Below are 13,657 nucleotides of genomic sequence, written 5' to 3'. Positions count from 1 at the left end.
GGAATTCGACATTGTGTACATCACCTCTCTTGCTCACCTTTCGAGAGTTATCTGGTTAGTTTATCATTGGTTTCAACATATATTGTTTATATCATTGTTATATCATTTCTCAATCAGTAGGTATAATCAGATTATTGAAAAATAATACTTTCAGATCGCCAGTTTTAACAATGTCGTTTTCTTTAAGTTGTGTTTGTGCAGTGAACTCCAATAAAAATTAAAATATAATACTTTGATTCCGTTCTAAAACATCTACCCATTCGTATTAAATATTAATACTGCCCGAAAGCGAATTAGGAATGAATCTTATACGTGCGTTATAAATTCAGCTACTGTCGAACTTCTATCAAGAAATAGTTCATTCAAAACTATTGGGTATTATATATTGTGTTATTATTTACTGTCTATTAATATGTATAATATGTGTAAAGAAATAAAAATAAATAAAGTAAAAAAAAAAAATCTATGAATATCGTGTTTGAAGTTGTTATTAAAAAAGTTAAGTACTGAAAATTTTGTGTTTTTACATTTAAAAGAAATATGGTTTCTCGAGTAAATTGAGATTAATTTTCGTATTTGAAATTATTATAATAATTTTCGACATTATATTCTAAGTATAGGCATAGACGCTTTAATGTATCACTGAATTTTCTATTGTCGCTAGTCACTGATGAAAAATATATTTTTATAATTATTATTTTTTTAGATTAGCTCCACAGAGGAGGCAATTTTTATGGAAAGGGAGGATAGAATGTTCTGGAAATGAAAAAGGTATAATGGGTTGGTAGGAATTCGGGGGTCGATGTGTCCAGGAGTGACGGGCGTATGAGTAAATCCCTCTCACTGCAATGCAAGTGATAGATCAAGGGCGGAGAGGCCAAGAGGTCTCCACTACCAGTCTCACTAGATTCGGCCATGCAGTAGGTGGGAAAACGCATCCGACACCAAGACCTAGACAAACCTTACCCCAAGAATCCGGGCACCCCTGCTCACCAAACATAGCAAACCACTTGTTGTGACCTATGGCAGAGGTGTTGGTTATCCCTGCCTCCCAAATTATGAAAAATACCAACATATTATGGAAAAGACTAACATATGACGGAAAAAAACTAACATACTATGGAAAAGACCAAGACATTGTAGAAAAGAACAAAATATTATGTAAAATACAAAAATATTATGGAAAAGACCAACAAATTAAGGAAAAGAACAAGATATTATGGAAAAAACCAACATTTTTTGGAAAATACCAATATATTATGAAAAAAAACCAACACATTACGGAAAAGGTCAACGTATTATAGAAAAAACCAACATATTAATGACAAGACTAACTGTAGTGTATCGTATAAGCGATCGTGCACGGCCGGAGACAGCCGAGGTTTGACGAACGCTTCCGACACTGCTCGGGGAACGCGGGCAGTGGGACGGACGGGAGGCGCGGGCATTCGATTCTTTCCATGCAGCTGGACTGGATTGTACTCTTTGACAACTGAGTTAACAATAAACAATACTTCGTATAATAGAACCTTTTTTTATTAAAACAGCAAGAACATTACACTAACATATTATGGAAAAGGCCAACATATTATTTAAAAAAAAACCAACATATTAATATGAGGGAATTACTCCCCCCTTTTTATCTCTGATTGAACTCTCAATGAAGCCACAAATTGCTACTGTATTTTAATGAAACTTTTAACTTGTATGCATGTTAGTTAATATAATTTAATGCCTCCTCCAATGAAACGGTTGAATACAGTTACATTACAAAAACAAATTATTTGAGAATTCTTTAACCATGGGTTATTAGTTGCTTACTTTGAAAATTATTAACTACTATATCTTGCAACGTCAACGAAATGTGTATTTTGATCTCAGAATCTTATTAAGCACTCAATGCGAAAGCTTACTTGAGCATATTTACAAGGAATCACTTTGCAAATAAGACGTTATATAAATAGTGTTAGGGAGGATTTAACGAGAGCTTACTTAGCAACAACTTAACAAGTGGTAAGTTAACAGCCAATAGAGTGCGAACCTAATGGTGTTTACTGTTTATGGTGGTAAGTGTTTGTTACTTGGTACTTATGGGTGGTCGACTAAATAATAAAATCTTTGACGTTCAAAGATGAAACTATGAACACGCAAATCACATTATGCAAATCCTATTTTGTACATCAAAGATACTTAAAATAACATAAATATTTTATTATTTGGATGAATAAAGGTCTTGCGATAGAGAATCAGAATTCGTTGATTTTTCCAGAAACATAACAAGAGCAAAGACCAATAGTATGGTCAGATTTTGAACTGTACAGTTTGAATTCACACACGTCAACTATAATCACGGAGTGCCGTGAGCCATACAATGGCATCGAAACGTTCGTCTTGTAAAAACCAATGTGTGTACTATCGCCGGTTATTTATCGGAATAATCCCTTAAACGTATTTTATCGCAACTATCGCAATTCAATTCAAGTACGAGTGCTACCGTACAACGATCACCGTTTCATTGCTGACAGATGATTCTTGAGATGCAGATTTCGTTCGCCACCCGGTAAGCTGACTGTGAATTAACCTTACAAATTGTGGTATCGCATTCGCCTGTCATAAGCCATATGCTTTATCCATGCTTTATCTATGTGGAATAGCCCTTTAAAATACGGCTTTCCCAACCCTTGTTCGTTCCTCGAACAGATACAATCCAAATAATATTTAATAATTATATTTTATTTACATTAACCACGCACAGGAGGCCCTGAGGAAAATAATTATGGCCTTGGGGCCTATGTCATATTTTGGGATGCTGTATGGAGGATTTTTTTAAGGAAAGGAAGGAGAGTAAGTTCCAGGAAGGTTAAATGTATGATGGTTGGGTAGGAATCTGGGTATCAGTGGGTCGAGGAGTGACGGACATCTGAATATATTCCTCCCACTAAAGTGCAAGGCGATGAGTCGAGAGACCAGTTGGAGAGGTCAAAGGGTCCTCCAAAACTAGTTTCTGCCGATTTGGCCCACCACACAGCTGGTGGGCAGGCGCATCCTGAACACACCTCACCCGATGAACGAGGGCACCCCTGCTAAATCACCAAACATTATGTTATGTTTGTGAATGTCTTTAACTAACTAACTAACCATCACGCCATTTTCCGTCAGGAGAAGACAGGGAAGACGGACCTCCAAATAACTCCGTCTTGGCACACACTCCTTGCCTCACTCACACTCATACATACTCTTATATTATTCTGACTCTTGACATGGCCAGACTCAAGTATCTGATTTACTTGATCTTGCTATGTCTTCCTCAGGCGTTCCCGACTTCTTTTACACCATTCATTTTTGTGTCATATATTCTCCTTGCATTCCTTTCTTCGTTCATTTACTCTACACGCTTACATCAGCTTTCATTCTTTGCGGGACTCTACATGTCCTTGCTGTGTATAATATTCTTAAAGCATTTTGGTTGCTGTTTTTTTATTATTTTATTTTGCGTTCAATATTTGACTGCTAGCCAATTTAGCTCCTTTAACATTTCAGTTCCTTTTCAAATTTATTTCGCCTTAGTTTTATTCTCATTTCTCTATGTTATAGAATTCACTCCTTTTTTGATATATGTTATTACATAAGAATCGTGTATAATTTGTTATGATTTGTATTTTTTTAACCAAGCTATTTGATATGATTTCCTTCGACACGTACTCCAACTTCTAAAATTCGCGGACAAAAATTGAATCAGGTTTTTAATAAAAAAATGTGTCCTTGAAATAATAAAAGAAACGTTTTCTTTGATTAAACTCGAAAAAATGGAAATTGATACACTTTTTTCTCCTTCAATTAAACGAAATAAAACTTCGATTTGTTTTTTTTTCGCAGGGAAGCAAAAAAGAAAAGACTGTTTTCATGAATTTTTCCATGAACTCTCGTAAATTCGTGATTGATGTATTATTTGAGAATACAAAAATTATGTGGTCGTGAATATAATTTCGCTTGAGAATATTTATTTTTTCAAAATATGTTTGCAATAATGTATATTGTCTTTCAGTGACGTACCTAAGGACAGGTTGTTTCCGAGAATTTGAACAATTCTTCAAATTTCAAAGTTTATTTTCAAGTTCTGTTATTATTTCAGTTCTATCAAGCAACTAGCCAATAATGATTTAAAAACAGAACATGAATAGGACTTTCACAGAACTTGAAAATGAACGTTGAAATTTGATGAATTGTTCAAATTCTCCGAACTAACCCGTCCCGAAATTGTCAGAATAAAATATTATTATCGACTTCTTTAAATGTGCATTTGAAAAAAGTGTTATTTTTCTCTTCTTCAAATTCATTTCATATGATAGTTAAAACGGAATAGAATAGGTATATAAATAAGTTAAGTGGTTTTTTGCTGTACCTCACCAAAAACAGATACTGGCAAGGGCCCCTAGGGTGTTTGGTGTGGGATTTCACTAAAAGTTCAAATTAGGTAACCGCTGGAGATCACCCTTTTGAGATCAAATATGATTTAAGATTTTCATGGCCAAAAGTATTTTTGCTATTTGTTTTTGGGGTGTTATGCCGTGTTACGCTAACTCCTTCTTTAGCCAACGTTTCGGACAGCATTGCAGTGTCCATCATCAGGGCAGATGTGTTATTTAACACATTTAAATAACACATGTTAAATAACACATCTGCCCTGATGATGATGGACACTACAATGCTGTCCGAAACGTTGGCTAAAGAAGGAGTTAGCGTAACACGGCATAACACCCCAAAAACAAATAGCAAAAAAAACCCTTTTGAGATGTTTAATGTAGCTTAGTGGTTCAGAGCACCTGACCGGTAATCAGAAGGTGCGGGTCCAATTCCCGTCGGTAGCATTTTTTTTTACCCGCGAGATATCTTCAATTTGTTTGGATATTTCAGGTGAGTTATTATTGCTTATAATAATTTGTTATTCTTTGTACTACGCATAAAAACACTTGTCTTATAAACATAAATTTATTATTTAATATATATAAAATTGAAAACAATCACGGCACCTCCCTGTTAATTTATTACATTGGAAAAAATATTTCAGTGTAATAAAATATTATGTTATGAGTTTTTATTTATACCTAATTGTGGCGAATTGAAATAAGTTATTACACGAATCATTGGAAATCTGTAATATTTCAAAAATTTTTGTTCGTTCTTGGTAAGAGAATAATAATGAGTCGTAGGAATAAAATTATTTCGAAAATATTTTTTTGATTCTTTCATTTTTCTTATTCTGTCAGTGAGAAAAAATAAACCTGAGGATTTAACCTCATGCCTTTAGCCTAATAATATATATTATTCAGTTCGATACCCGGCGTACTTAAATAAATTGTATATTTATTATTTATTAACGCCCTTTTCAAGGGCTTTACATTAAAAAAATAGTTAAAATCATATATTATTAATATACTTATTTACCATACATAACTAAACTGTATCAGTAACAATCTTTTGTATTTGTTAAGTGACAAACTAAAGATGTCCACTGACTCTGTATAATTATTTCCCTCCATAAGTATTCTGGGCAATGGGGAATACCTTTGGTAGTTACTCTTTCTTTCTAGTATTATTTAGTGGAATGCAAAAGCTTATCAATGCAAGAAATTCTGGAATATCAGATTTAAAATTTTACATAGAAATACTAAATCAGTGATGGAATACACATTTATTAATATTGTAGTACATACCTATGATCAATTACGTTATACCTCATATAGACGCATTATACAGCTGTCAAAGTGTAAGAAATGCTAGTTATCGTGCTTTTTCGTGATTTCGTAGTTTTAGTACTAAACTGTCACGCCTCGCATAAGGTCTTGTGTTGCCTCGTGCTAAATTTTATGAAAAATTCCAAATTTTTCTCGCATTTGCTGAGAGTTTTTCCATTACACGGCAAGTACTAATAAAACCAAATTGGTAAATACTTATTATTATTATTTTTTTTAAATACAATTATTTCGATTGTTTCTGGATGATTTTGAGCGCCATTACAGAAAGTGAGACAGCAAACGTAGCAATTCATAAGTACAAGAAGGATAACCTATTAGCAGTAAGACCCTCAATATGGTATTCTGTATTCGGCTTCGTGTAAGCGAATAAGCGTAACTTGGCATCTCAGCCACACCCGTGATGTATGATGTACTGCTTATTTGACGCAACTTTTAAATACAAAAACACCACCCGGTCTTTTTCTTCGTCATACATGAACAACGTTTGAATTAAGAATTTACTGGAAACATAACAGTGTGTCTTGGTTGCCATAGTAGCGTCGTTCCTTATAATGTAATATACTTACAGAGTTAACGGCTGCCATTTCTCCTCCCAGGCGCTCCGTCTGCTCTGCTATGTCGTCATTCTGAAAATTTATATTAAAAAACATGTCATTAGTATTAACTTTTACTAATATGGTGAGAGAATGTTAGACAAATATTTTTTAGACATAAGCGTCGGTATACGACCCATCTTTATTAGTTTTCGATGTCTCTACCAAGGTTTTTTTTTTCATTTACTTTGAATTAGCATTAGGTTTTTCTAATTGGCTTCCATTTTACATGCACGATTTATAAAAATAATATAAAATGCATTCCCATGTTTTTATCTTTAAAAAAAAAATGTTTTTTTTTCTTTATTATCATTGCAATATGTCAGCAGGTACATGCAGATAACATTTTATGCAATAACATTGTACATTTTAAAACTGTGTAAATGTGTAATAATGATCATGATAAATTTACAGAACAGCAAAAATATATTTATTTATTTATTTTATAAATTTTAAAAGTCAACACTTTTTGTGATATTCTCAACTACCATACTAGGATCATGCCCGCATTATGGTGGTCGATTTATGTGATTATTATAATAATGACTTATGTAAGAATAACAAAATAATATTTTGTAGAACAAATAATAAAACATAAGGGACAAGGAAGAAATGACATAAGGGACATGTTTTGGTAAACAAAAATTAAAAAAAAAATTATTATTGTAGAAACCAAATTAGAAATAGAGATAAAAATCTTTTAAGAGTAAGATTAAAATACATGCAAAATTATTATTTTTCTTTAACACATGTTAATCCTGGTATGTACTTAACTAGAAAAGAAACTATTTATGGTCACATTGGTACATTTGAATTTAGAGATATAAAAAATACATGATAGAGCTAAAATTAAGTACGTAATTGACAGCATAAGCGTTATATACTAACCAGGAACATATGAACAGCCAGATTGATAGATTCATAGTTATAGGTAGGCATATAAGGTATTACAAAAGTATTAGCAATAATGTTAATTCCAATTAGCAAAACATGGGATTTAGTAGAAAGTATATTAAATCATTTGCATTATGTTCTTAGATTATATTTGACGTTAGCAGTAGGGTATTATTTTTAATTAATCATCATTAGTAGTTTATTAAATATTTTGGGTACAATACACTTAAGGGTTCTTTTACCGTATTTATTGGTGTTAATATTTAATTATCTCAGAATGTCGCATTTCCGAAAATGCGACTGCAAAAAATATGCTTTTGGATTGTTGTCAATTTTACATAAATTTGTTATTCCGAATCATACTTTTTTGTTGACATTACCACATTTGTATGTAAATAAAACTTTCGGAATGTTGTTTTATTCAGCGTATTTATAAATTATTGTTCAGTATTTACAAATAAAATGACTGTTGTAATTTTAGTACGTAAGAACTGGACAATAAAATTTTGTTTTTGCTCAGCGAAATGTCAATTCTGTATGTTCAAATCAAACTTTATTTGTTTGTTCGACCAAAATTACAAATATTTTGTGAAACTTATATAACTCTGTTGCGGTTTTAGAATTTGGAAAAATATTTTAACTTTCTGAAATCTACGCCATGAAATTAATATCGAATAATCGATGCATTGCAAGCATCGATGAAAATTTGGTTTCAAATAAAAGCCACCACAACCCACGTTAAAAATAATTCAATGCGCATAGTTTATACCTTCTTATATGTATTACAGTGAAATTAAATTTGAATTTTTGAATAATATATTAATTGCTGGTAAAAACTTGTTGATTGCTAATAAAGCTTTACCCACATCGAACTCATAAACTAAAATAAGTCTTGGTAATGATCTGACAAATAAATACGAAAAAGCAGAACATTGTAATCGTTTTAATTGTATTAAGTAGCCACACCACCAGCGTCGAAAGGTAAAAAGTAGTAACATAAAAGATAAAGTGGTCCCGCTGCATGCATTTAAAGTCTCCATCTGAAAGGAGATGATTTTCCATGATTTTCTGTATGATAGTAAATAATAAAATAAATTATAAATTATAAAAGTAAAATGACAAATATTTGATTTTTTTATTGTAAATATTTGTAAACGAGAAAATGGTATCAAATATCAAATAAACTATTAAGCCGAAGTTTAATGCTAAATCACTATTTTGATTAATCTTTACAACGAATTGGTGTACATTATGAATACCAAAAAATATGCTTTAGATAAATTGAAGGTTTTTCTATCGTTTCGTTTGAGTAGAATACAAATAAAATAATAAATTACTAAATAAAAAATATAAATATAAACTACTAAAAAATATATTTTTTAAATAGAAATGTATGAACGCGTAAAGGAAACAACTTAAAAAAAATACAGTATTATAGCTAAGATTATCTGTGACAGTTTCATCTGATTAACTTTTTTGTTTTCTTAAAAAAATATTAACAAAATAAATAAAAACCAGTTTTGTGCTTGAAATCGAACGTATCTAGACTCCGTTTGTCAAGCGATTTTAATGCCTATTTCCTACGATATAAGGTATGCCAAGAATAAACACATTTTTTGCTTGTAGCTTCCACATAATAGATGTTAAATCAAAATAAAACCTTTTGAAAGGGAGACGAAGTTAATAATATCAATTAAGTTATGCGGTATTTTCTGTCACATGTAAAATTATTAAATTCTGGGGTAAAACTTAACCTCATATGTGAATATATGTAATAAATTTCGAAATCGTAATACAAAACTTAAAAAATGTATATATATATACATACATTTTTGAGTGTTCTCATTTTCTTTTCAAGCTGTATCAACCCCTATAAACTTTTTTTCTTTGTTTTAGTTTTTTCGAGGACTTTGTAATAGAGGAAAAAATTCTTTTAAAAAATATAGCATTTACCCAAGATCACATTGCCGATTGAAAAAAAGGATTTCTTCAAGGTAAAAATTTAAAAGGTCAAAAGATAGGGGCATCTAAAATTTACAGAGTAGTTTTTTGCAGAGGGCATACAGTGGAGTATAAAGTGGAATGGTTACAGAAATGTGCAAAATGGGTACCCAAAACCATTTGAAATGCAAAATGGAAATGGGTCAAAACTTTTATATTTGAAAATGCAAAATGCAAAATGGTTTTTAGAAAAGCATTTCAAATGCAAAATGCAAAATACCCATTTTCAAAATGCATTGAAAATGCAAAATGGTTTCTCAGGTCAAAGAATTAAAATAATTATAGAATTTTTAAACAATTATGTCATTTAATAAGGCTGGCCGCATACATACGTTTTCCGTATTCGATTTCCGAATTCGTTTTCCGTATTCGGAATTCCGTGAGACTAGCGCAAACGTTCGTTTTTCTTCATTCGGAATGTATAAACGTCAGTACCAGTGTTGCCAACAAGGGCGATATATCGCCATTTAGGCTACTCAGAGCGAGAATCGGCGCCGAAAAAATCTAAAAAGCGACTGGTCGTTTATTTTTCTGGGGACAAATTTTATATTTTCTTGAAATTCTCTAGCCACCCCCCCCATGATTTTTTTTATTTTCTGGGGACAAATCCCCCCCCACGAAATTTTTATTTTCACGTAAAAACATCAATTTTAAACATGTCCCACCTAACAGCAAATTCGGCTACTTTACGCTACCTTATGTATGAGAAATGGCGATATTAGGTCAAGATCCGTTGGCAACACTGAATTACTGAACGGAAATTTCCGAACGTTTGCGTCGGCACAAACAAATTGTATGCAAGAGCTGCGTTCCACATGACGTCATTAGGTTTTTTCCATTCGGTTTCTCCGAACGCGCCGGTTTGCATTCGGAACGTGCGTAAGGAATTTGTTCCGTTCGGAACTAAAACGAACGTGTGCGGCAGTTAATGTATTTTCTACTTATTCCGTGCATTCGGATGTCCGAATACGGAAAACGAATTCGGAAATCGAATACGGAAAACGTATGTATGCGGCCAGCCTTATGGACATCAATGTAGAACAAACATATTACATTATGGTAAATCCAAAAACACCACGACTACAGATTATGAAACCACAAAAAATTTCTGCGGGACTAATGTTGCCAACGTAAAAACATAGAAACTGCTATCTAACATTTAATATTACAGCGTCATGGCCCCATGTTCAGTATTTGAATCAGTATTTTTTGCAATGGTATCACTCAATTGCCAGGGCTCCTACCAGGGTGCAACTTGACAAATAATGTAAATTATCTCTCATAGCGAGGTTGAGGACCGACTGATATTTGGGGCTAATGAAAAAAAGATTAGTGGAGATACGTAGTAGGAAGAATGTTGCAAAAAAGCATTTAAAATGGAAAATGCATTGAGAAAAGCATTTAAAATGGAAAATGCATTGAGAAAAGCATTTAAAATGCAAAATGCAAAAAGCAAAATGGTTTTTAGAAAAGCATTTAAAATGCAAAATGGAAAATACCCATTTTGCATTTTGCATTTCCATTTGAAATCGATTTATTTAAAATAAAGCACATCTCTGAATGGTTATAATAACACTCAAGGATAGTGTTAAATGTTAGTATAACGTAACACAATTTCTAAATACGTATATTTGAATTTCGGTTTTATTTTCTGAAAAATTTAATGAATAAATTAATGAAGTGGAATCTTGGAAGTGGAAATTAACCCACTTCCCGATATCCGATCGAGCTCAAACTCTGCAGATAGACTAGTTGTCGACAGTTGATGACAGTGGATACCACTCACGCATTTTTCTGAAATTGTATGACATGATATTTAATAAATAAAAATCAGTTAATATACGAAATAAATGTCATTATATCCAATTAGAATTTTGCGTAGGTATTTGCGTTGTTGACTCCAGTCTCTTGGGAGGTAGTTTCAATCATCAGTTAAACCAAACAAATAATTATATTGGGTTTTCCAATAAGAGGTGTTATTTTGAATAGCCCGCTATTTCGGTAGATGTTACTTTTAAAGCTGTCATTTTTTGACATTTGACAAGTAGAAATTACGTTATTATTAAAAATGGTACGATACACGTTTCAACAATGCATTGAAATTATTAAAATTCACTTGAGTGAATCAAATCTAAATCATCTTGAGTGATGAGGCCCATTTCCATCTCGGTGGCTTCGTCAACAAGCAAAGTTGTCGCATCTCGGGCTCGGAAAACCCAAGAGTTATTCTTGAAAAGCCTTTTTACCGTCAAAGTGTGACTGTTTGGTGCGGTTTATGGTCCAGCGGAGTCATTGGACCTTACTTTTTCGAAAATGACGCTGGAGCAACAGTTACGGTGAATGGATCGCTATCGAGGGATGATTTATGATTTTTTATGGCCGGAATTGGATGGTATTGATTTGTACAACGTTTATTTCCAACAAGACGGCGCCACACAAGCAACAAAACTATTGATCTTTTTACGCTTGAATATCAAAATAACACCTCTTATTGGAAAATCCTTTATATATATATTTTTAAATATCTACATCTTTAAAAATAGATATATGCAAAATAACTTTATTTTAATTGGTTGATTTTTTTAGAAATCAAATGATATCAAAAAGTGGATACAACATTAATATTTGTAATGTACAACACATAGGTATTGTTGGCATCACGTCGAAGAACGGCGTTTTGTATATATTTATAAATATCAACGAACTACGAAAAAAGTGTTGCTAGCATCATTCCCAATTAAAAATAATTTACTGTTAAAACCACATCGGGGTACAACCTAAAATGTTAATAGTTATGTAGTATTATTGCTAAGTTTAAGTACCTACCTACAATATTTTTAAAATCCCATTGGCTTAAGTACAAGTCAGATATACTTACAACCACATCGGGGTGTAAATATTCCATTGACTTAAGTACAATTAAGATGAACTTACAACCAAATCGTAGTGTAAATAACCTAAATTGTTATTTGCATCACAACTAGAGTACCCTCGGAAGCGTTTATTGGATAACCAACACCTGTGTCATAGGTCACCCAAGTGACTTAGCAGGAGTGCCCGGATTCATCGGGTGAGGTATGTTCGGTTGATGACGTTGACCTTTCTAGCTGGTCTCTCTCGACCCATCGTCTTGCACTGCAGTGGAAGCGATGGATTCATACCCTTTTCCTTCCCAGAACTTACTCTCCTTCTTAAAAAAAAAAATAATCTCCACACAGCATCCCCAAAGATGACATAGGCCCTGAGAAAAACTATTTTCCCTGGGGCCTCCTTTGTGGGGTTAATGTCAAAAAAAAGTGTCACATCTCAAAATAAAGTAAAAATAACTTATTAGTTTAAAAAATCGGCGTAAAATGTGGTTAGTAGCACACAGCACAACGGAAAATCATCGTAAAACGTGGTTAGTAGCACACAGTACAACGGAAAATGTTTACATACAAACCAGCTTAGCATTTTATTGCTTTTTTTCACATCCCGGCGAGTGTAATCCTTGATTATCTAATAGCATTTTCACACCCAACGCACTCATTTTCCACATTTTCTGTTTGCCACCATTTCACTTCATTTTGTCAAATATTTTTAGAGTTTTTTTTTTTTCAAAAACTCATTATCTTTTTTGTTTACATTTTGGAAACGGGAATGGTTTCCTTCAATTACTATTCGTTATTCAAATTAAGAGCAAATGGGAACATTAACATTATTTCATGAATATTCAGTATTGCTTACAATGTTTGCCTATTAAGAACCAACGTTGAAAATGTTTTTTATGTAAATTTTTTTCGTATTTATGATTTTTTTTTTGGGCGGCACTTTAACCATTCAAATAATTCATTGGAATCACTTATTTCTCTTTTTAAATAAATACTTTTAATTTAATCTCTTTTAAGACCTATTTATGTAATAATAACGTTGAATATACAATCAGTCAATTAACAGAATGAAAACCTTTCGCCTTTCCTAAAATAAATTATTTATTATTGTTATCTAACCTTTTCAAGACGAATCTCAACAGCAATCTTAGGTTTCCTAGTATACTTGTCCATATTTAAACATGTTTGTCTTCCTAATATCAGACCATTTTTAACCTTAAATTTTCTTACTTCTAGTTGGCTACCGTGAGAACATTATTAAATCAATTTATTTTACATTTTTTTAGTATGTAAACTAGCAGTTCTGTGAATATTCGACCTCACGTGCATAAAGTTTGTTTCTTATTTTTTTTGTACTTCATAAACCAAAACTAAAATTTTCTCTGAAATCTTATTTTTGTCTGTAGTTCTACTTAAATACCTCCCTACTAAATTTATAAACCACAAATTTTTGTCTGTAGTTCTACTTAAATACCTCCCTACTAAATTTATAAACCACAAATTTTTGTAATACTTTTTATTGTAAATAATGAATTTTGCAAAT

At 32.2% G+C, this 13,657-nt stretch overlaps 1 protein-coding gene across 2 annotated transcripts in view; it reads right to left on the bottom strand.

Moving 5' to 3' along the window:
* Window positions 1-12,823, bottom strand: part of LOC149416851 (uncharacterized) — a 406,606-nt gene extending 393,783 nt beyond the window's left edge. For both annotated transcript variants that reach the window (XM_089641014.1, XM_089641015.1), the window contains exons 1-2: window positions 12,683-12,823; window positions 6,323-6,382 (exon numbers count right to left, since the gene is read on the bottom strand). In XM_089641014.1, the coding sequence (XP_089497140.1) occupies window positions 6,323-6,382; window positions 12,683-12,697 (75 nt within the window). In that variant the 5' untranslated portion in view covers window positions 12,698-12,823. The remainder of the gene's footprint in view (window positions 1-6,322; window positions 6,383-12,682) is intronic.
* Between the last annotated feature and the right edge of the window lie 834 nt (window positions 12,824-13,657).

The sequence above is a fragment of the Hesperophylax consimilis genome, chromosome 16, assembly GCF_061612785.1.
Source record: "Hesperophylax consimilis isolate HC1 chromosome 16, BYU_Hcon_1.0, whole genome shotgun sequence".
Taxonomy (NCBI): Eukaryota; Metazoa; Arthropoda; class Insecta; order Trichoptera; family Limnephilidae; genus Hesperophylax; species Hesperophylax consimilis.
The sequence above is the reverse complement of the archived record's forward strand: the minus strand, read 5'-3'. Positions and strand labels throughout refer to the sequence as shown.